This window comes from Pectinophora gossypiella, chromosome 4, assembly GCF_024362695.1.
Source record: "Pectinophora gossypiella chromosome 4, ilPecGoss1.1, whole genome shotgun sequence".
In the NCBI taxonomy this organism is placed as follows: Eukaryota; Metazoa; Arthropoda; class Insecta; order Lepidoptera; family Gelechiidae; genus Pectinophora; species Pectinophora gossypiella.
In genome coordinates, this window is record NC_065407.1 from 13,834,556 (window position 1) to 13,859,708 (window position 25,153).

A 25,153-nucleotide genomic window follows, 5' to 3' on the forward strand; every position below is an offset into this window, starting at 1 on the left:
GGGTAACGCACGCAGAATGTGTGTCTCGCTCGCACTCACGCTTTAAAGCAGCACACGGTAAGACTAAGATTTTTGTTTAAAGTGTCCGGGATACGAGGTAGAAATCGCAATAACCAATTATATTGAAATTCAAATTAACTAACTACAACAACTAATCTTTGACAACAAGACAAGAAGAAGAGTCAACAACTAATAACTAATCCAAGTAAATGCGAAGTTGCTAAGCAAACCTCTGTTTGTAGTATTTGGATTGGTTATCCCTTCAAATTGAAAGTTCAGATTATTAAAATGACTTCTGAAAAAACTAATAACCAAACCGGTAAACAGGAAATAAAACTAAAACGCGTGAGTGTCAGAATTGTCGGTCACTCGGCGTTTGTAAAGTTGAAATGGTGCGCAATAAATGCTTCCTTATTAGTGCCGCTTAATGCCTTTTGCCAGATATTTGCTTCCAACTTAAGTATTTAAAAAAAATAAAATATAAAAAAGTGACCGGCCATTCTGACATCAGTATGGCCGGTCACTTTTAAATGCTGTAGAGTACAAGATGCGTGTAGTAACGGAAATATTCATGAGCCAAATATTGCTTTTCCATTACTGCCCAGAAACTTATAATAAGTACAGCCATAACTGTTCCGGTAAAAACGACATCGGCTAGGGAGATGATGAACTAATCCAAGTAAAACTAGCAACTGATTTGAAGTGTGACCTCATCTCAAAGCTTAACATCTAACCGTGGAACTATCGCTGAGAAGTTCCGTAGGTCTCTTGGGAAATAAATCTAATACTGTCTAGGAGCCGCAATAAAAACCAGGAAAAAATATTACGGGGCATAGGAAATACTGCTTCGATTCGAGAAAATTGTTCGGCCTTGAGATAGTATTAATAGATAAAGTATATATGTACGCAGTGATATACCGGCACATTACTAAAATAAAGTAGCACGCTTAAATTGTTTGCTTACACTATTATCTGTGGGTATTGGGAAGTTACAGGGTTGAAATACGGTGTAAATATTTGATTACTTACTCCCGGCGTCTTAGCCAAGTCCAACTTCAACTTTGTGGTTGTATGGCAACCGGTTGTCATAGAGTACTTAGCCAAGTTGCAAACGATTGTGACAATCAAGGTTGACATAAGGTGACATGTCAAATTCATTTTTTTTTGTTTTCCCCGAAGGGTAAGGCAAAGGGAACTATGCCCATACAGCCATGTCTTACGTATTTTGTCAAATTCATATATTTTTATCGCTGTCAATGTTTTTTTTTCATCTTGGCTAAGGCCCCAGGTATTATAGGTTTGGGTGGACTAACGTGGCCACCAAATATGGCGTATGAAATTTTTTTTTGGTTTGGTTAAATAGCCCTATCCGGAGAAAGCGTGACTTACATCGTATTGTTCTGCATTCGAATCCTGGATCACGATTTGAAATTCATATTTGGATCTAAGATTTTTGATATCACGTCTTCTTCTTCTATCGTGTGGGTTGTGAGGTGGAGTACCAACCTCATCAACCGTGGTGTCAGGGCTACTATTGAGCCGCCAAAGGCCTTTGAAATGGTTTTGATATCCCGTGGTTTCCAAGATTTTAGCCCGGATAACGGCGATAGGCTTGCCTCTTATTTTATGGGACTTATAAATAGCTGGCAAGGAGTGGGTGTATACATGATGTTAGTGACATCTTAAAGAATTCTAAAGGGAATGATTCAGACCATGATTCTGAGATAATAATCAAGTAGAATTTCTTGTCGGAAAATTTTAGTGTATTTTTATAATTTTTCAGTTTCATCCATATATTTCCGACGGAAAATTTCACGTAATATCAACTCAGAATCATGATCGGAATCAGAACTCAAAGTTCGTTCTTGTTACTAACACCCTGTATATTTCCCTCTGCCTACCCTGACAGGGGATACAAGCGTGATGCTTCGTTATGTTTTAATCATGTCAGTCCAGATAAAATGAAACTCTAACAACATACTTCTTTTATCCAACAGATATGCCGATAGTAGTCCTACAGTTGGGGTCGAAATTGAACCCTAACGACATTGAAGAAGGTGACGACGTCTACTTCGAATGCGTGGTGCGCGCCAACCCTCCGGCTTATAAAGTCGTTTGGGAACATAATGTGAGTACAACATCGATCACTTTCAAACATAAACTGCCTATATACGTCCCACTGCTGGGCACAGGCCTCCTCTCAATCAACCGGAGAGGGTATGGAGCATACTCCACCACGCTGCTCCACTGCGGGTAGGTGGAGGTGTTTTTACGCCTAATAGCCGGGACCAACGGCTTAACGTGCCCTCCGAAGCACGGAATCATCTTACTTTTTCGGACAATCAGGTGATTCAAGCCTGAAAAGTCCTTACCAAACAAAGGACAGTCTCCCAAGGTGATTTCGACAATGTCCCCATCGGGAATCAAACCCGGACCTCCAGATCGTTAGCCTAACGCTCTTACCACTAGACCACGGAGGCTGTTACCGGACTTGCACCAATCAATTTATTAATCTTACGTGCAATTTTCACTAACACAGTTGGCTTGACCATTATAAACGGCGATACAGCTACCATGTTGGTCGAACAGAAAGTTCAGTGAGGCATCTTTCAGTCTTCTTCTTCTATTGTGTGGGTTGTAAGGGGGATCACTAACCTCATCAACCCCGATGTCAGGGTTTGTTAGACCTTATGTTACATTTTATACGGTGAAAATTCGATCTAGGAACATCAATCATTACATCGCATAGTTTAGCGATCTTCTATCGTGTGGATTGTTACTATTGAACAGCCAAAGGCCCCTGACATGACTCATGTAACGACTACGTACTTACATCAGTAAGTAGTAACCGGGACCAACGGCTTAACGTGCCTTCCGAAGCACGGATCGTTTTACTTTCGGACAACAGGTGATCAGCCTGTAATATCGTAACCAAACTAGGGATCACGTAGTGATTTTTGTGATATGTCCCCACCGGGATTCGAACCCGGGACTTCCGGATCGTGAGCCCAACGCTCAAGCACTTGACCTCAGAGGCCGTCTTTCGGAAAATATGCCTGTGACTACCCCAATTGGGATATAGTCGTACAGAATTCCAACTCCTGCGATCCTGTCACATTATTTTCACTTCTTCCACTCTCATGAAAGTCTTCGTGTAACCTCGCCGGTTTAGAGTACTCAATATAAAGGGAAATAGGCGTGATATTTTGTGTAAAAAAAGTAAATATATTTTTTTGTGAAGGAGATTTTTGTGCAACGTTTTTTCCTTAGGCATCATAGTTAATATGGGAAAGATTTGTTTTAAAGAGAGATAATTATGCCCTGGAGGAGCTCGGTGGCGCAGCGGTAAACGCGCTTGGTCTGCGATTGTTGAAGGTAAGCAACTTTCGCAAAGGCCGGTCATAGGATGGCTGACCGCAAAAAAAAGTTTTCATCTCGAGCGCCTCCGTGCTTCGGAAGGCACGTTAAGCCGTTGGTCCCGGCTGCATTAGCAGTCGTTAATAACCACCAATCCGCACTGGGCCCGCGTGGTGGTTTAAGGCCCGATTTCCCTATCCATCCATAGGGAAGGCCCGTGCCCCAGCAGTGGGGATGTTAATGGGCTGAAGATGACGATGATGAATTATGCCTTATTCGTAGTAATTAATACATTGAGTGTGTGTAATTATATACCTAAGTATTATACTCATAGAATAAAATGTATACCATTCAAGTAGGTTAACTATATGGAATATAAAATGAGCAAATTCGCCCTCGGGCTAGATATTAAGTGGGTGACTTGCTACCCTAACCTTTTCATTCTTATGCGTACTCATTGAAGCGAAGTGGCACTGAGTGACAGTTGATCGCTTTAAGCCTAGGTTACACAGTGCGAGCTAACATGCGAGCTGACCGAGTCAGTTATTGAGGTGCAGCTACTAAGCACGTGTGACCGCATCATATTAGTTACTGTCATGTGCGAGTGGGACAGTTGCTCGCGTTCGAGTTACTTCAACATTTTTTGGTTTTTACTCGCTACTTGCCTTCCCCCACCACACCACTCGCATGCCGCTCGGTCGTCAACTCGCACGATTTTGCGAAATGACAGTAGCTCGTACGCTCGAGCCCACGCCGGGTACAGTGTTTCTTGTTTGGGCGACATGATACAAACGAATTATACCAGTACACTGGTATAGTAGCTGTCTTCAGTTTGCAAAGTGTGACCGTGCGAGGCGAGTCGAACTACTGTCATACGAGTACACAGGCATAGTAGCTGTCTATTGTCACATCAGCTGCTCGCACTGTGTAACCTAACCTTTATAAACAGTTTGATTTACAACTACTTAACTGTAAAATATTAGTAACATAATACCAAAAGCGGAATAAAGGTAATAACCACGCTATTGCCCAAACTAATCTACTCACATAATTGATGTTCACCATGGTAACTCAGTGGATGAAATTTGAAATTACCGCACATTTTGCGAGGCAAAATCCATTCACTTTGACTTTATATTCGGCTAGAACTGAAGTACTAAAGAGCACTGATGGATGCAATGAAAATAAAGCGGTTTCAGCTGCAGATACCGGATTGTGGTCAAGTATTACAATTTGTTTGCGATATTCATTTCCGACAGACGCGGGAATTATTTGAAAGCAAAACATATATCCCTAATGGAATGAGCGGAGCCACAAGTAATCAAAGACAACTTGCAGCCATTTTTGACGCCTCTCTCTTGTTGCATTCTCTCTCCAAACGCCTCGTATCGTGTGCTCTATGTCTAAAACATAGCTCAGCCTAGTTCTTGCACCAGTTACCTACCTTGTATCTTATTTCTAATGCTAAGTAGTCGTTACATGAGCCACATCTGCCTTTGGCAGCTCATTAATAACCCTGACACCAGGGTTGATGAGGTTGGTAATTCACCTCACAATCCACACGATAGGAGAAGAGAAGAATGATAAACGTATTGAATTATGTACTTTTTACACAATAAATACATTTTATTATCACGCGAACTGCATACAATCTCTCCGATAACAGTCAGTGTCGTCATGCATTTTTTTTTCGGTTTGTGCCATATGTATACGAAGTTTCTTATAAGTATTCTTGTGCAATTTTCACTAACTAACGCAGTTGGCTCTTTTTTTTTTGACGTGACTTATTGTAGATTTGCCGCAGATGGCATTATCTACTTGGCCGGAGCTGGCACGACTGTTATAGACGGCGATACGGCTCACCACCACGATAGAATGATTGCATAGGTGGTAAACCTTGTCGCCGTCTATAATGGTTGAGTCAATTGTGTTTGTGAAAAGCACTTACGTTAAATTAAAAACTCATTGGTGCAACTTCGGTACCGAGGTGGAAACGGGCGTTCACAGATTTTTCTTCTTCTATCGTGTGGGTTGTGAGGTGGAGTACTAACCTCATCAACCCTGGTGTCAGGGTTACTATTGAGCCGCCAAAGGCCCCTGACATGGCTCATGTAGCGACTACTTACATCAGCAAGCACAAGCAAGCAGTAACCGGAACCAACGGCTTAACGTGCCTTCCGAAGCACGGATCAACTTACTTTCGGACAATCAGGTTATCAGCCTGTAATTTTCTAAGCAAACTAGGAGCCACAAAGTAATTTTTGTGATATGTCCGCGGGAATCGAACCCCGGACCTCCGAATCGTGAGCCCAACGCTCAACCACTGGTCCACGGAGGTCGTTATCCACCACCACCTATCACGTTGAAAGAAAGATAGAAAGCCCGGTGAAGTGTGGATACTTAGTTCATCTTGGTGGATGTAGTCGTGAGCGTATGCTATTCTTTGCAGGGTCAAGTGATGACGCACAATCAAAGAGCGGGAGTCATAGCCGGGTCAGCCCACCTCGCGTTACAAGGGGTGTCGAGAGAACAGGCGGGGAAGTACGTCTGCACAGCCTCGAACGTTGAGGGGGACGGGAAGTCCGCTCCTGTCAATCTCCAGGTTATATGTAAGTATATTATTATATATTCTATTTGGAGTCATAAGACTGAATGTCAAATCAAATCAAATATACCTTATTGAACAGAACTAAATTACAACAATATGACATAACACATGAATTCAGTACAATTTGGGGAGCCTTATCGCTCTAGTGCAACTTCTTCCAGGCAACCACTACCAGGAAACAAACATTACCAAATTTGGATGCGGGATGGTGCAACAAGAAATAAATACTCAAAATAATATAATACATATTTACTAAAGATATATCTAAGCATAATCTAAAGAAACTGTGCTGGACGTACGGACTAGATGGCCAGCCTGAAGCTAACCAAGGCCCATGAACGCCCTACACCGAGGGGGTGCTGATCGCCGCAACAGGGAAATAAAAATGCTTCTTACAAATCTTCAAATTCTGAGGAGCGAGGCACCGCAGGAGAGCCCGGAGACGTCGAGTATGCGCGCGCGATAGGAACCAACTAACACGATTACTTGGAAATGACATCCTTATATACGAATGACGTACCTACTCTACTCCTAGTTGTGCCTCACTTCTCTGTTCTTTATTTTCATTATAAGATCGACATATTTCCTCTTACAATTATTTTTCTAATAAGAATATGCAAACAAAAACTATCCTAAATCGATGATCCTTATCTTTCCTAATTAATATACATTATAAATAGCATTTCTCTTTTAAATTGTTTTACTAATCCAGAATTTTCATGACTATTTGGGGTGAAGCCCCTTAAAAGTGGATCATTTTTCCAATGTATTTCTTTAGGTAAATGAAAAACACGAACAAGACAAGTTTTATTTAAAAGTGCATACTTAAAACTACAGATGACAATATTATTTCAAGTGATCAAGTATAGAAAACAATAATTATCCAACAAAAACCTTACATCTCTAAGTAAAAATGATACCAAAATAGCACAAAAACAAAACTTAATCTAAATCATTTTCCTCCAATCACAAGTTCTGTAGTCTGTCCTGCTCTTTAGGTCCTTTTCTATCATAATTCTTTGTCCCTATTACGCATTGCGTCTCACTCTAACATACACATTAAATGAAGATAACAAGGTTTCCAAACAAAATTTCACTTTTGATCGTCTATTAATATAAATTACACTATAATGTCATTCACTAAGAAGAAAAAAGTCAATCATCGCGAACAGAAACTATAATAATAAATAATAAATAATGGACTATACACACAGAGACAAAACAAGTCATCATCAATTTAAGAGCCACGCTCTTGTCGGTGCACCATTTTCCATTCCAGTCTATCAAAAGCCAATTCCTTGATTTCCCTATAAGACAGCCTTTTCTTTAATCTGTTCCATGTAAGCTCTTCTTGGAAACAAAACAAGTATTGAAACAAAAAAAAAATACATCATACATAATAATAATATACTAAGAATATTCGCATAAGGATTCAAAATGAGCTCGTAACTGGTTATTGAAGCTCCGAAGATAGTAAGCGACTCTGACGGAAGCAAGTAAGGAGTTTCATACGCGCATAACTTGCACAGTTAAAGAATGAATGGCCTTTTGCAATACAAATCCCATTGTTAACTATTATGTGTGAAATAAATCAACAATAAGAAAACGTCGTGAGGCAAACCAAATATAAATACATGCCTGAGAAATGCTTTTTGTAAATAAGTAACCCAACCTGTACTGGGCTACTTTTCCCTACGTGGGTTGGAAAATCAGAATTTTCGGAGGTATGTGACCTAACCTGTATTGGGCTGGTTATCCCATCACGGGTTGGAAGGTCAGACAGGCAGTAGCTTCTGTAAAAAACCGGACCTGGTCAAATCTTCAGGTTAGGTAAGCGGACCATGTGAAAAACGGGATATTGTTAGAGAGATGATGGGTTGGAAAATCAGACAGGCGGTCGCTCCTGTAAAAACTGGACCTGTCTAATGTCCAGATTAGGTAAGCGGTCTCTGTGAAAACGGGATAACGCTAAGAAGTGTCTATGTTATTTTTTTCTTCAAAAAAGATTATGATCTTTTTTTCCATTTTTATTCCCCTTTCTGTTATTCATGGCCTTTGAAGGCTTGTAAATATAATATACATAGATTTTCATAGAAAAATTCTGGTATCTTTATCTTTTGTTATTATCCTCTCCCCTCTTGGATTCCGTTGAGACCGGACGTGTTTCACTTAAAATCCTTATTCGATATTAATTCTAAAAATTGAAAGTAAAATATTCAACAAAATTTCTTCGAAAGTACCAGGAGTTTAGAAGTGTTAAGTGTTGTGTTAGCAATCGGTGTGTGAGTGAGAAGCCCGCGCTAAGATAAGGACAAACACCTGCTCCTGCGCACGGCTCCAAGCAAGTTGCATCGGAAGCCCCGCCCACAGTCCAATCAGCGACCGCCTGCGCATACTGGGTATATATATACATCTATATTACTACGCTAGCCCCGCCTACTCGCAAACGCACTTTCCGTCGGCACGCCGATCAATTAAGCCTACGCATAGAATATAAATCATGTCCGTACGGCTATCACCCCCGAAAATCATCCCGGACAACGGCGATAAAGGCCAAAACTCGCTTGAGAGCTCCACCTCTGACTCCCAACCGCTGCTACCAACTAAAAATATCCCAGAAGACGAAAACTCGCCACCAACCTTTGTTTTTCATCGCAGTAAAAGACCAAGGGATGATAAGACATCGCCCCTAACGACACAGTTCCAAGTCTTTAAAGAAGAGATGAAAGCGGAAATGAAAGACTTACTAACTACTTTAATAACTAACCAAACCAAGGAACTTGCTGAAATCACCAGTAATATCAAGGATATTCAAAAATCAAACTCCAACATCGAACAATCTATTGAATTACTATCTGCCCATAACGAGGAATTTCGTCAGAAAATAGACCTCCTGGAATCCCAGGCTAAGACGGACCGGGAGTATATTTCAATCTTAGAAGACAAAATTGAAGATCTCCAACGTACCTCGAGAAAATCTACTGTCGAAATAAAAAACGTCCCACGTAAACCACAAGAAACAAGAACCGACCTCCTAAACATGATTATAAAACTAGCTGAAAATATTAATCTCGACTTAGGTGAGCGAGACATTTGTGATATTTTCAGACTGAAATCAAAACAGGACTCGGTAAAAAACCCCACAATAATACTTGAATTCAGGTCATCCCTAATGCGTACTGATTTCCTAAAAAAAATCAAGGAATTTAATATTAAAAACAAGTCTAAACTACAAACGAAGCACCTTGGACATACCGCACATGAGGACAGCCCAGTCTTCGTGTCTGAACAGCTGACAGCTAAGGGAGCCCGGCTATACTTCCTCGCACGCGACCTCGCCAAAAATCACGGATATAAATACTGCTGGACTGCCTACGGGAGAGTGTTTGTTAGGAAAGAAGACCAATCGAAGATAATTAACATTCAAAATGAACCACAAATTCACCAACTTCGTCTTCAAAAATGACTACTTATATACTATATAATCTTGTGTTATGTACTTATATTTACCGAGCTGTTTAGTACATTTAAGGAACTTTTGATTGTAATTAAAACACACAAAACTAACTATGTACACACTTTCGTTCAATTATCGCATTTACTGCCTCACCTATTTACACCCAACCCACCACTCACTCAAACTCATAAACACACTACTTGCAACATTGCATTAATAGAAATAATAACATACGAAACCCTCACTTCCTTCCACCTTACGAAATTACTCCCACGTTTGCTTACACTCAGCCCATTATACACACAAAATATCTTTCTCAGTACGTGCTCAACTGAAATAAAATCACATAAAAATTGTCTTATGTGCATTCTAATCAAACTATCGCAGTCACCCTTACACCCACGTACACTCAGCCTACCGCACACACAAACCTATAACCTTACATGCCCAGTCCCCTCTCACACACATACAAGTATACCTATATGCCTAAACCTTAACTATAACAAAATAATAGTACCACTCAAAACTGTTAATGACGTCCACCGCACCTTAGCGCTTTATAATGGATAGCCTAAACACTCAGCAGGAATTAGACCGCATAACTATTGCAGACTCAATAAAATGTAATATACAAGACTTGACAAATACCATAGGACATCAAATTAAAAACGACCTCATTATAGTTACTCAAAACATTTGTAGTATCTATGGTAATTTTGATGACCTAGAAATTACACTCTCACAATTGCCATACGCGGCTGACATACTCATACTCACAGAATGTAGACTCGATAAAAATAAACCAGTTCCCCGCTTGAAAAACTACATTTCCTATTACACTAATAATCTACTCAATCAAAACGACGGCGTCACAATTTATATCAAAAAACATCATCAAGCTAAAATTACGGAATTAAAATTAACAGAAGCTACTGGCCTCCAGATTACTTTTTCCCATTACACTATACTTGGCATCTACCGTTCTCCGTCATATACTAATGCTGAAAATTTTATACTGTCACTTGCTAACCATCTTGAAACTATTTCGTCCTATAACAACATATTACTTATAGGTGACATAAATATTAACTTAATCGTACCCCCGAATGAAACATCTCAAAAGCGTCGAAATAGACTTAGTTACCTAAACGCCCTTTCTTCACATGGTATACTACCAGGACACACATTATCCACTAGGTTTGATAGCTGTCTCGACCATGTTAATTTAAAAATAAATAAATATAACACCTCAGCTTTTGTGGCTTTACTTTCTTCTCTAGACACGGCTAGTGCCCCTGGATGGGATGGAATTTCCACGAAATTCATAAAGAAATCGAGGGACTTCCTAGTCCCCCTCATAAGTAACTTGGCTAACCTCTGTTTTAGCACTGGTATCTTTCCCAGGTCTCTAAAGAGATCTGTCGTCACGCCCGTGTATAAGAGTGGGGACAGTTCGGATGTCAACAATTATAGGCCAATATCCGTCCTCACTTCCATCTCCAAAATAATAGAAAAACTTTTAAATAACAAAATTGTTAGCTTCTTAAACAAATTCAATATTCTTTCTAATTCGCAATACGGTTTTAGAAAAGGGTTGTCTACCCAGGACGCCATTGTAGACCTCACCTCTACAATCACACAAGAAGTGGACTGTGGTAAGAAATGCATAACGGTATTTCTTGACCTTAAAAAAGCCTTTGATACCGTTTCTGTCCCCATCCTTATACGTAGGCTCGAGTGCATTGGAATACGCGGTGCTGCTCTCTCTCTACTAAATAGCTACCTCCATGACAGATATCAAAATGTAAAGATCGACAACTACATTAGTGAGCAGGAACTTGTCACCTATGGTGTGCCACAGGGAAGTGTCCTTGGCCCCACACTCTTCCTGATTTATATAAACGATCTGTGCAATCTTAAAGAGATAGAGGGTAAGATATTCTCATATGCAGACGATACTGCGATTGTCTTTTCGGGAAAGACTTGGGAAGATGTCAAAAATAAAGCTGAGAAGGGACTGGCGAGGGTTGCTTCCTGGCTTGACGCAAACCTCCTTACACTAAATGTCCAAAAAACAAATTATATCTGTTTTTCCCCTTATCTAAACACTCAACCTGGACAAGACTTTTGCATTAAAATCCACGGATGCTCTATCTCTGACCACCATGACTGTGATTGCCCGACTTTACAGAATATAAGAACTACAAAATATTTGGGAATCATGATCGACCAACGACTCACATGGCACTCCCACTTGGAGCTGATCACTAGTAGAGTAAGAAAACTTATATGGATATTCAAAACCCTACGACATGTGATGACGGGAGATCTTTTAAACAAAACCTATATTGCTCTGGCACAATCAGTTATTTCATACTGCATACCAGTGTGGGGCGGTGGAAATAAGACTGATTTCCTATCTCTTGAACGCGCCCAAAGAAGTCTTATCAAGGTAATGTATTTTAAACCCTATAGGTTTCCTACAGACACACTTTATGTAACTAGTAACCTCCTTTCTGTTCGTAAATTATACATACATGACCTTATCCTAAAAATCCATAAGAAACTGATTTTTGACCCAGCTTCACAAAGTAAACGTAGAAATCATAACGTCGCTCGTACACACCTAGTTCGCACTACCTTTGCCCAACGCCAATACGCCTGTCAATCGCCCTTTATTTACAATAAAGTCAATAAAATTCTAAACATATATCCGATGCAGTCTTACAACTGTAAGACAGCTATTAAAAAATGGCTAACCACGCTCTCCTACTGTGATGTGGAACACCTCTTAAATAGGCTAGTATAAATAAATCTTCATTCTAGTCGTAGGCACTTTATAGACTGGGTATGGCATATTACACGTGTGATAGTGATCATCTAGTGGATTCTCTACATCCGACCCCAAGATGAGAATCGTAGGGCTGGGCGATCACTGTCATTCACAATGTACAAACACTCTCTGTCACACACACACACACACACACACACATACACGCACACGCATACGCACACGCACACGAACACGGACACGCACACGCACACGCACACGCACACGCACACGCACACGCACACGCACACGCACACGCACACGCACACGCACACGCACACGCACACGCACACGCACACGCACACGAACACGAACACGCACACGCACACAAACACGCTCACGCACACATACACGCACTCGCACTCGCACACGCACACGCACACGCACACGCCCACGAACACGCACACGCACACGAACACGCACAGGCACGCACACGAACACGCACAGGCACGCACACACAAGCATTTCTCCTTTTCATCCACCTTAACGTAAGGACTCTTCATCACCACAATTACTTTACTACTTTTTATTTTATTGTTATTTTTATTTTTTATTTTTTTTTGTTGAATCTCACACATACATAGCTTAAGACCATTTAATATTTACCTACAAACTTGTAATATTTTTAGTAAGACCTAAGGGAAGAAGCGGGACATTCCCAACTCAAGTATCCTCATTACTTACTGGGAAGTCCTATCCACGAACAACTGTTAAGTATGTACTTTCAGAAATAAATGACTTTTTATTTTATTTTTTATTGTTATTGTAAATAACTCAGTGAATTCTTATTCATCAAATAGTTTCATAAGGAAATTTCGCTATTTTCGGTAGCACGTGTAACGTGTTCTTTGATTTCTTTTATTTATTTCCTTATTTCAACAGCCAAAGAACTTTGTTTTTATAACTGGTTATTTTCATTTTTCCAACACAGTTAATAACGTAGGTAAAGTACTGTTTGCGCATAATTCCTTTAAAATATCTACTTGTTTTTTAGTCAAATAAAATATATGTTTTTGCAATTTACTAAGCATTATATGTATTTTAAAAGAAAATATAGCCATTAGACATAGCATAAAGAGTCTTTATATGTCCCACTGCTAGGTATAGGCCTCCCCTCAATCAACCTCAAGCCATCAATAAAATTATTTTACATTTCGTGATATAGTATATAAACTATTTTCATATGTACCTAATCTTATGGTAGGCCATAATAGAGTGAGTAGTGAATGCTGTAATAGGGGAAAATCTAACTGGAATAGGTACTTAATAAATTTTCAAGCAGTTCTTTATTTGAAAATGTTTCAAAGCTAATTCACTTAAAACTTCGCTTGTTTTACTGCAAATTCTTGTAGAATTAACAAGTCCAAATAATGTATTATGTACAGAAACGCCTGAAAAACTTAGAAGTATTTAATTTTAGTTCTGCACCATGTAAAGTTGGTAAACTCTAAGCTGTTGGCATCATAATGTAAAATAATGCTTAGTACAAAGACCACAAACTTTTGTTGCATAGAAAATTTAAATTGAGCCTGTAACTTTACCTACTTTTCCTGTAGTTTTCCTTTTAGTACTTAGTGAAGCACTAAGTAATTTATGGTGGTGAATTATGTGAGCACCTGCGAATGTTACCTACACTTTGGTGACAATTGAGGCCGATACAATTTTTTTGTGCGCAAATCTGTTATAAGGCAGGTCATTGTATAATATAATATATGTATTTTTATTATTTATTTCAAAAATTAAATAATAATTGTATATATGTATATAATGTATCTCTTCTCTCGTGTGTTTCGAATGTGACTGGCAAAGCTGAACTTTGTTTTGAACATATTTATTTATAGCAGCTGGGCTACCACGAGTCGGCCATTTTACATTTTACCTTAGAAAAAGTCAAACAAAAATCTACGCTTGAATCGTTAAAAAATTGATTCATTATCTCCATTATTCCGTTTTAACTGGGTCCGCTTAGAATTGATAATTGATTGCTAAAGTAAAACAAGAGTGGGTACTAATAATGTTCGGAAAAGTAGCAACTACGGAAGTGAGTAGAACGTATTTCGGCGTGTTTTAGTTCGTAAGCAAATAAACATGGCGAAATTATGAAGTAGGGAGGCAACAGGCGGAATGCGTTCAGTGGCGTATTTAGGACGTTCCGAGTCCCATAGACCGGGGAGCGATGTTGCAGACCCATACGTATTGCATTCTTTTATGATAATTATACATATATCATTAGGTACGAATGGTCTTCCTCTGAAAGTTACTTATTTTATTATTACTATTTATTTAAAGTATAAATTGTTGCGAGGAGCTCGGTGGTGCAGCGGTAATCGCGCTCGGTCTGCCATTGTTGAAGTTAAGCAACTTTCGCAAAGGCCGGTCATAGGATGGGTGACCAAAAAAAAAAGTTTCCATCTCGAGCTCCTCCGTGTTTCGAAAGACACGTTAAGCCGTTGGTCCGGCTGCATTAGCAGTCGTTAATAACCACCAATCCGCACTGGGCCCGCGTGGTGATTTAAGGCCCAATCTCCCTATCCATCATAGGGAAGGCCCGTGCCCCAGCAGTGGGGACGTTAATGGGCTGGTGATGATGATAAATTGTACAAAAATTTATTTAAAGCTAAATATGTCGCCAAACTGCAGTGCAGTTTGTTGGCGACGTATGCATTCAATTATTGTGACATTACCCAATTTGACAAAGATGGAGTTCCACTTACTATGATGCTAATACACCACAGTCACCTCCGCCAAGTGTAACAACGATTTTAATTTTTTTTCGAAATGCGTTGTTACATAATTTACGTTTCTCTCTCTATTTATTATGTTACGTTTTAATGCCTAAGATCTTATTTAGGACTTACTTTATAAGAACTGGACCTAGGGTTATTACCAAGGTAATCGAAATCCTCGCGGATAAAAACTCGGGCAGATATCTAGTTGAAAATAAATGTATTTCGTTTTATGTGGCAATATAGGGCTGGTAAAGGCGTTCTCCGAGCATCCTGCCTACTTATACTTTTTGCGCTGTTGCAAGGTATTATAACACGATAGAAAGATACAGTCCACCTAAGTGCGAAAGAGACATACAAACCTTTCTGAGCTGTCAAAATGTATAATAGTCCCTGAGTGGTAAAGTCACTGAATCCGAGCCATACAAGGTCTACCCTTGGCAACCGCAAGGGTTCCGCAACCGGCCACTTCGCTTATGCAAATAAAAACTTTATTAATTTCGAAGTATTCATCAAGCGACTCAATTAAGCATATTTGATACACATATTTATTAAAAACGGAATGCGTATTAGGGATTACGGGCGTGAGTTTATGTATGTATGTATGTGAAATGCGTATTATGAACAAGTTTTTAAACAAACATGATCACACGTGTTTGTAATAAGTGAATTTTGTGGTTTCTACCTATCTCAACGGGAAATAGGTCTGATCTTAAATATTCATATGTTGAATAGGGTAATTTCCAGCTAGTCAAATCAGTAACTTTTTACTAAACGTCAAAATTCGAAATTCCTATGGAAATTGTATGTAACGGAAACCTGTGACGTCATAAAAAAACGTGACAAAACGTCGCAGTTATATTAAATTGTTCATTATTAAAATTCATAAATAAGTTAAGTAGAAAAAAGAAAACGTATTTGTCACCGTAAAATCTATCTTTATTTAGTTATTAGAATTTTACAATTTGTTTTCTAACCAGGAAATTACCCAAGATGTTTATACAGCAACAAAGCTACTAAATCAACGTTTCAATTCAAAGTACCGGCTCAATACACGGTCCCATGCATGTTATTGAGAATCCAAGTCTAGCATCGCATGCATTTGAGAGTTATGCGTGTCACGCGAGACGTGCATTCAATTTGCAACACCGATGGTGTGTAAAGCAGGAATCGGGTGTCGTTCAATTGATGGAGTATTCGGTCACATGCAAAGCGTGACTGCGAGAATTATGGCTATCTAGTCACGGAGTCATATGAGCGTGTTTTGTCAAACCATATGCAGTGCTGTGTTTCCTACCTGGTAGTAAAATTTTAAGCGATATTCGAAGTTTTTAAACGGTTGCTTTTGGTCTAGTAATGAGCAGCTGAACTATGCCTTCCCTTACTCCATCAAACAGTCATTCTTCTTTTTACGTTTGGGTCTCCTGATGTCAGTGTGATTATTGAGCTGCCAAAGGCCTCTGACATGACTCATGTAAGAAGTGGATACTTAAGAAAATGCCTCCGTAACACGGATCATCTTACTTTCGGACAATCGCGTGATCACCCTGCAATGCTCTAACCAAACTAGGGATCACAAACTGGTATTGTAGTATATCCCCACCGAGAATCGAACCCGAGATTTCCAGATCCTGAGACGAACGTCCTAATCAGGGATCTATCATAATTATCCTACATTTAAACACACATGTCTCTTGTTTATGTATTCCATAATTATTATGTCCAACTGGTGCGACGTGTAGTCACCGTAACGGTTTGCTACGCCGTAACACGTCTACGCCTATAACACTGTAATCCCAAATTCCGTTCCTAAGAGGTTTCTGCCTTTACAGATAAACCCGTTTGCACAAATACTATGACAGCAATAGTGGGGGCCGCTCTCAACGAAGCAGCGAAGGTGACTTGCGAAGTCGACGCGTTTCCACCACCGAAGAACTTCCAATGGACTTTGAATAACTCTATGGGGACGATGGAACTTGAACCGGTAAGTAAATAAAAAAAAAAAAAACTAAGAGTAGTCCTTTTTATATTGTTAGTGTTGACAAGAAAAGCGTTTCTTTTGTCTTATAAGGGAGCTGTAATAAATAATTATTTATGTTTTAAAGCCCAGTAATATTTTATTCGTCTTCTGGCATGTGGGTTGTGAGGTGGATTACCAACCCCATCAACCCTGGTGTCAGGGTTACTATTGAGCCGCCAAAGGCCCCTGATATGGCTCATGTAACGACTACTAACTAACATCAGTAAGTAGTCCCGGGACCAACGGCTTAACGTGCTTTCCGAAACACGGATCATCTTACTTTCGGATAATCAGGTGATCAGCCTGTAAAGTCCTAATCAAACAAGGTATCACAACATGATTTTTGTGATATGTCCCCACCGGGATTTCAACGCTCACACCACTGGACCACGGAAGCCGTAAATATGTAAAAAATATATTACTCGTATTAACAACTTTCTCAATGTTGTTCAACTGCACGGCAGCAAAGATAAACAGTAATTGCAATGGTTTTCAGGATTTATGCCCGGAATGGCAATAGGTTTGCCCCCTAATACATGGGACTTAATCATAGCTAGCGAGGAGTGTGTGAGTGGATGTATACACCACACACCACTGTCTACCCTTTTGGGGATACAGGCGGGATGTTATGTTATATCATATCATGACATCATGTATCATACAACATAACATCATGCATCATACAACATGACATCATGTCATGTCGACTAGTGTTATAGATGGGAAATTATGTTAGATTAGGTTAGAAATGGAAAGTAATAAAACTTCATACATTGTTTTAAGTTTACGCGGTTATTATCATAATTAAAGCACATAATAACGGGTTCTTACCGCGTTTAAATGGGGATATGAGACTCCCGATATTTCGACACTGTTGCAAGTGCCATGATCACGGGATGACTGATGAGATTGGAGTGGAGTAGGTAGATCCATAATTTTTTTTTTTTTTTTTTTTTTCATCAGTCATCCCGTGATCATGGCACTTGCAACAGTGTCGAAATATCGGGAGTCTCATATCCCCATTTAAACGCGGTAAGAACCCGTTATTATGTGCTTTAATTATAATAAAACTTCAACCCCAATTTCGGAACTAATTTCGGTGTGAATGTTTAATTTGGAGAGCTAATAGTAGCAAATACGAGAAATTCACTCGTATAAAGTATTCGACTTGTGGAAAGTTGAGTTTGTTTTCACGAACCTTTTGCAAACAGTGCGCTGTTGCTTTGACCAGCTGAGCGAGCGAGTCAATAGCCCTTTTTACTTTAGTTTTCTGACAAAATATGCTCTTATCATTGTAGTCATATTCTCATTTGGTAACTTCTTTACTAATAAATTTAAAGTTATCGTTGTATGAGGTTTGAAGTAACATAACATAAGTTTAGGAATTATCCCAATTGGGGTAGTCAGAGGTACATGTATCGCAAGATGAACTAAGTACCCACGCCTCAGCGCGCTTTCTGTTAGACCAAAGTAATAAAAATAGGTGGTGAGCTGTAAGACCGTTAATTTTCGGGACAATCGTATAATTAACTGAACTTTGTTTCATTGACAAAATTCATAGATCTGTGAATTGAATGAATGCAACTTTGTTACATAATATTTGAGGCGACCGAGTTTCTATCAAATTTTTCGACATAGTCATATTATTATACAGGGTGTAAGTGACATCGAATCGATGAACCGCTTGATATCAACTCTGAATCATAGTCTGAATCATCTCTTTAAGTATTCGTTACGATGTCACTAACAACCTGTATAAAACAAGGTTTAGATGTAAGTTTGAAATATATTCATTTATTTTATGATGAACTATAAAAACTAATAATAATAATAATGGATTTAAATTGATATTTTTTGATTAACTTTGTGTTTTATGAAACATGGAAAATAGGAATTTCTCGTTAAAATATTTGTTAGTAATAAACCGGGATTATTTGAACTTATTATCCCAGAGAGAGGAATATCTTGAAGGATGTACATTGACTAAATTGGAGATGTCTTTGGAAAAGGTAATACAACCTACTCTGTACCGGCGTGCGTGTATGAAACGATTGACGAATGTGGAGGAAGTAAGAGAAGTGTGTCAAGATCGAAGTAAATGGAATTCCATAGTCTCTGCTTACCCCGGTGGTAAATAGGCGAGACTTTATGTATGTCGTATGTATAATGAATTTTTGTTGGTAATCTGTAAGTAATAGAAGGAAAACAGTTATATGGGAGAACTGTTTAGTCCGTCAATTTTCTTTCTATAACTTACAGGTTACCAAAAAAAAAATGCAACAAACTTAATACTATTTTCAATCCACAGGGCAAGTTCACAATAGACGCATCAGGGCGGTCTATTCTGACGTACACACCAGCAACTGAGGGGGATTATGGCTCCCTATCTTGCAGGGCTACCAACCTAGCAGGCCAACAGATAGAACCCTGCAGATACACTTTACTACCAGCAGTAAGGCCTGACCCGCCTTTCAACTGTTCTTCCTTGAACCTGACTGATGATTCAGCTGAGCTGAGATGTGTTGCTGGTAAGTCATTATAATAATTAAAACATATAATAACGGGTTCTTAACGCGTTTAAAATAGTAATATGAGACTCCCAACAACGACAACGACAATGTATAAGTCATTATAACTTTAGGGGGAGTCCAAGAGACTTGCATCCTTTTTTAAGTAGCTATAGAATTTGAACTTAATATTGCAGATTTTTTTTAATACAAACGTGCATATTCTTTGATCAATTAGGCACTATTTGATAGTACTCATTTTTAGATAACTCAACACGCTTATGTAAGTTCGTGTTTTAAAAAGTTTGCTTGTATTTGTGTCATAAAATACCTGCACATTGTAATGATTGTATTCTGAAATTACGTCACAGAAGTTGGTTGTGTAGAGGTCAGAGACCTCTTGCCAAAGCGGCGTCAACTAATGGCGGAATATACGTAAAAAATATCCTCTGTCGAAAAAATCTCATACACCTTCAGCTCCAGTATTATATGTATATGGTTAATTGAAAACCTCGCAGTCCGCAGGATGGTATTATGTTTTTGTTTTTCTTTTGAATCTCATGACCAATATCGGAAAGTCTACTTCTTCTGTCATATGGGTTGTGAGGGGAATTACCAACCTCAGTGACCGTGATATCATGGGCCCTTAACAAGGCTCACATAACGACTACTTACATCAGCAAGCAGTAACCGGGAACAACGGTTTCACGTGCCTTCCGAACCACGGAACATCTTACTTTTCATCTCACATAGTGATTTTTGTAATAATATGTTCCATTGGGATTCGAAGGCAGAACCTTCAGATCGTGAGCCCAACGCTCATGTTCTGGACTACGGAGACCGTCAGGAATTTCTACTAAAATCTATTAAGCGCAATATGAGAAGCCACGTAACCTTGCGAATTCTCCATTTGATTATGTAATATTAATTGCAAGTTCATATATAGGTAATTATGATTGATCTAATAGTATAATATTACTTAGCTTACTCTAGCCACTTAAGGACACATTAGATGGATGACAAATCAAAGACGGTATAATCAAGAGGGTGTCATCTCCGTAATTAGTATGACTATGAAGTTCGTTACGGGTATATTACGCTTCATCAAACCATCTATCTAATAAACATAAACTCACACCCGTAATCCCTAATGGAGTGGGCTGAGAAACAAGTAATCAAAGAAAACTCGCAGTCACTGTTAATACGATGTAAGCTGGATATGATGAACCTTATGGCGATAAGGGATCAGCCTCTCGCCCATACCATAGGTCCATCATGTTAGAGAACACTCTGTCGGATTTTACGACATTCCCGGGAAGACAAGCAGCTGAACTTGCTTATTACAACAAATGTGTCTGTATGAAATATAATGGAGGGGTTGCGACAGTGGAAGAATTAGGAAAAAACTTACAGTTTGTCTCGCCAATGTTAAATCCAATATTGTTTTCACTTCACAAACACTCACAATCGTCGGGAATGCATTCCATGTAGGTTTTATTTAGGTTTTTGAGGTTTTCTTTAATATTTGATGCGAGGTACTTGCGTCGTCCGCGCGGCAATCGGAAGAAGTGGTTTCTTTTTAAATATGGCGGTCGTTCCGTCTGTCCTTGTCAAATGGCAAAGGGAAAGGGCGGGAATTTCAAATGCGTGGGAAATGTTTAAATAACGAACAGTGTCTAAGTTCTGTAAAGGAATATACGTTGTCAATTTACTCAACATCTGCGGTAAACAGATGGGTTTCATCTAGCTAGGAAGGCAAGCGCAACACTACAGTCTACTTGAAGTCGGGATGCCGTTAGAATGCATTTAGCACGATTGCTTCGAAACTACACCGTGCCACGATCGTATTCACACACATGTTTATGTAGGTAACTGAAAAGTTACTTTGCACTTTAGTAAGTGTGCATATAATACTAACCATCTTATAAATAAAAAAATATACCAAGGGTGAATGTGGGTTTAACTATTTGACAGCCAAGGTTTTTTTTTTTTTTTTGACGTGACTTATTGTAGATTTGCCGCAGATGGCATTAACTACTTGGCCGGACAAATGGGGAGCGCTGAAGGCTCTCACCCGGTACAACGTTTAAGACAACAGGCCTGAGGGTGCCCAGTTGGGCGCGAACCTCGGCTCAGGGCGTCGTCTGAGAGGAAAAATATTTGAAAGAATTAATCGACCCTAGTGGGTCGATAGCGATAAGCGCTGAATGAGGGAAATCGTCGACCACGCCGGCGCGGCGGGGTCGGTATCGGGGTCCTGAAGTGTTTGGTGTCGCGAGCTGATTGGCTGCCTCTATGGCTAGAGTAATCGGGTCGTCGGGATCGTATATTACGTCCTTCGGACGCCGATACTTTTCAGTACCGTCAACATGACAGCCAAGCAAAATTTAATCCAATTATCATACAATTCGACTTTGCTTGGCTGTCAAATACTTAAAACCACGTTCAATCTTGCTTTATTTTTTATTTGTAAGGTAATAATAATACTATTAATTACTACTACTAGGTACTATTAATACTATTAATTTGTAAATATTACATACATAAACTCACGCCCGTAATCCCTTCTGGGGTGGGCATAGCCACAAGTAATCAAAAACAACTTGCAACCACTGCTAATACGATGTCGTTAGCTGGATTATGGTGAATCTTATGGTGATAAGGGATTAGCCTATCGCCCATAACATAAGTCCATCATGTTAGAGGACACAATCCCTCTGTCGGATTTTACGACATGCCCGGAAAGACAAGCAACTGATGTTCTATGTTTTTTATTTCCTCCCAAAACAGCATAGAAGCAATCTAATAATGTACAATTAAAGAATCACATCATGGAAGCATAATTTGTAGGACGTCATACTTTGTGCGTCCATAATTGGCAGGTATATTATGTGTATTTTATATAGTCTCTTTGTATGTACTTCTGTTGACGCATCATCTATACTTATAATAAATCTGTAGAGAGGTCAATTCTGTACATTAAATATTTTTTCAAAATAACTATCAGGGGGTGATAAGTGATCGATACTGATGCCAAAAATGCAATCAGTAAAATTTTTGTCTGTCTGTCTGTCTGTCTGTCTGTCTGTCTGTATGTTCCTTATAGAAACAAAAACTACTGGACGGATTTTAATGAAACTTGGTACAATTATTCTTCACACTCCTGGACAGGTCATAGTATACTTTTCATCACGCTACAATCAATAGGAGCAGAGTAGTGAAGGGAAATCCTTTTGTATGAAAAATCTAAACCACTCAAGTTAGACGTTTGAAATTTGGCATGCAGGTACCTTAGATACCGTAGAGGTGCACTAAGAAAGAAATTCCCGAAATTCCTACGGGAACGGGAATTAGCGGGAAAATCCTTTTGTATGAAAAATCTAAACCACTCAAGTTAGACTTTTGAAATTTGGCATGCAAGTACCTTAGATAACGTAGAGGTGCACTAAGAAAGGAATTCCCGAAATTCCCACGGGAACGGGAATTAGCGGGAAAATATTTTTGTATGAAAAATCTAAACCATTCAAGTTAGATGTTTGAAATTTGTCATGCAGGTACCTTAGATACCGTAGAGGTGTACTAAGAAAGGAAATCCTCGAAATTCCCACGGGAACGGGAATTAGCGGGAAAATCCTTTTGTATGAAAAATCTAAACCACTCAAGTTAGACGTTTGAAATTTGTCATGCAGGTACCTTAGGTACCGTGGAGGTGCACTAAGAAAGGAATTCCCGAAATTCCCACGGGAACGGGAATTAGCGGGAAAATCCTTTTGTATGAAAAATCTAAACCACTCAAGTTAGACGTTTGAAATTTGGCATGCAGGTACTTTAGTAAACTTAAAGCTTAGTTGCAACAGGATATTACAAAATTCCCACGGGAACGGTAGTTAGCGGGAAAAAACATTTGTATGAAAAAATCAAATCTAAATAAAAGGAGAAACTGACTGACTCAGTGACTGACATATCAACGCATAGCCTGAATGGCTAAATGTAGGCATTTGAAATTTGGAAGGGACATAGCTTAGGTACCGTAGAGGTGCACTAAGAAAGGAATTCCCGGAATTCCCACGGGAACGGAAATTAGCGGGAAAATCCTTTTGTATGAAAAATCTAAACCGCTTAAGTTAGACGCTTGAAATTTGGCATGCAGGTACCTTAGTTAACTTAAACCTTAGTTGCAACAGGATATTGCAAAATTCCCACGGAAACGGGAGTTAGCGGGAAAAAAAACATTTGTATGAAAAAATCGAAACCGCGTAAGATAGATGTTTTCAATTCAATTCAATTAAATTATTTATTGCATTCCATGTAGTACAATGGGGTATTACATAGGCATAGGAACTAAAACATGGACCCTGTAGGGCACAGCAACGTTGAAGGGAAGAGAGGAAGTGTGTATTAAAATTAAAACTCAATGAACAATCAATTAAAAAAAAATCAATTCAATCAATTGATTCAATCTAGCATGCATGCATACCTTAGTAAATATAAAGTTTCTTTTTGGCTGTATTTTGAAAAATGGGAGTTATTGGGAAAAAAATTGTATGAAAAAATCTAAACTGCATAAGTTAGATGCTTGAAATTTGATATGCACTCCCACACACACAAAGATCTCTCTCTTATATAACACGCCACGCGGACGAAGTCGCGGGCAAAAGCTAGTAATAAATAAAAACACAAAGAAAACACACAAGATGCTACAAAGGTCCTTCAAAACAATATTGCATTCCGAATAAAGCCCGTATTTGTACATACACAAATACAAACATACTTTATTGCACTCAAATAAGGTAACATTTACAATAAAACAGAGCTAGATTTGACCGTAGGTACTTATTTCAAATATTCCAAATATTATATATAAAATCACGCCTATAATTTTAATCCAGGGTAGGCAGAGCTACAGGCAATCAAAACACAACTTGCACCCACTTTTGAGAGATCCCAAGATGGACACGATAAACCGTATGGTTTTTCTCTCATCATCTCCCTAGCATTATCCCGTTTTACACAGGGTCCCTCAAGATTTGACAGGTCTAGTTTTTTACAGAAGCGACTGCATGTCTGACCTTCCAACCCACATAGGGAAAACCAGCCCAATACAGGTTAGGTCACATACCTCCGAAAATTTCTTCTTCGGGAATGTGGGTTTCCTCTCGATGTTTTCCTTCACTGCTGAGTACGTGATTATCATTTATGATCTAAACATGACTTCGAAAACAAATTCGAAAATCATCGGTTTAGGCCTGTGCTGGATTAGAACCTGCGACGTCAAAGTCAGAGGCAAGCGTTCTACCAACTCTTCCCACGGTTCTTCTTCTCTCATGTGAGTTGTAATTGTGAGATCCATAACCGTCATCATCGACCTTGCTGTCAGGGTTACTATTGAGTGGCCAAAGGCCCCGGACATGGGTTATTAACGTACCTAAAGCAAGGATAAAAAGAATAAAATAAATTTATTGCCAGTAACAATTTAAATTTGCTATATAAACTAAGTACTTAATTATGAATATTGCGAATACGGGCAAAAGGAAATGGCTCAGCTTGTGCTGCCATGGAGCCATGTTATGTTAGGATCATCTTCCTTTCGAGTGATCAAAATTAAAGCACATAATAACGGGTTCTTACCGCGTTTAAATGGGGATATG

General features: G+C 39.1%; 1 protein-coding gene across 1 annotated transcript in view; it reads left to right on the plus strand.

Annotated features, from left to right (window-relative positions):
- LOC126382349 (synaptogenesis protein syg-2-like) overlaps nt 1–25,153 on the plus strand; it is a 336,238-nt gene that overhangs the window by 293,074 nt on the left and 18,011 nt on the right. Inside the window, exons 9-12 of the mRNA XM_050032158.1 lie at nt 1,998–2,128; nt 5,807–5,966; nt 16,811–16,962; nt 19,307–19,526. Coding sequence (XP_049888115.1) covers nt 1,998–2,128; nt 5,807–5,966; nt 16,811–16,962; nt 19,307–19,526 — 663 coding nt within the window. The remainder of the gene's footprint in view (nt 1–1,997; nt 2,129–5,806; nt 5,967–16,810; nt 16,963–19,306; nt 19,527–25,153) is intronic.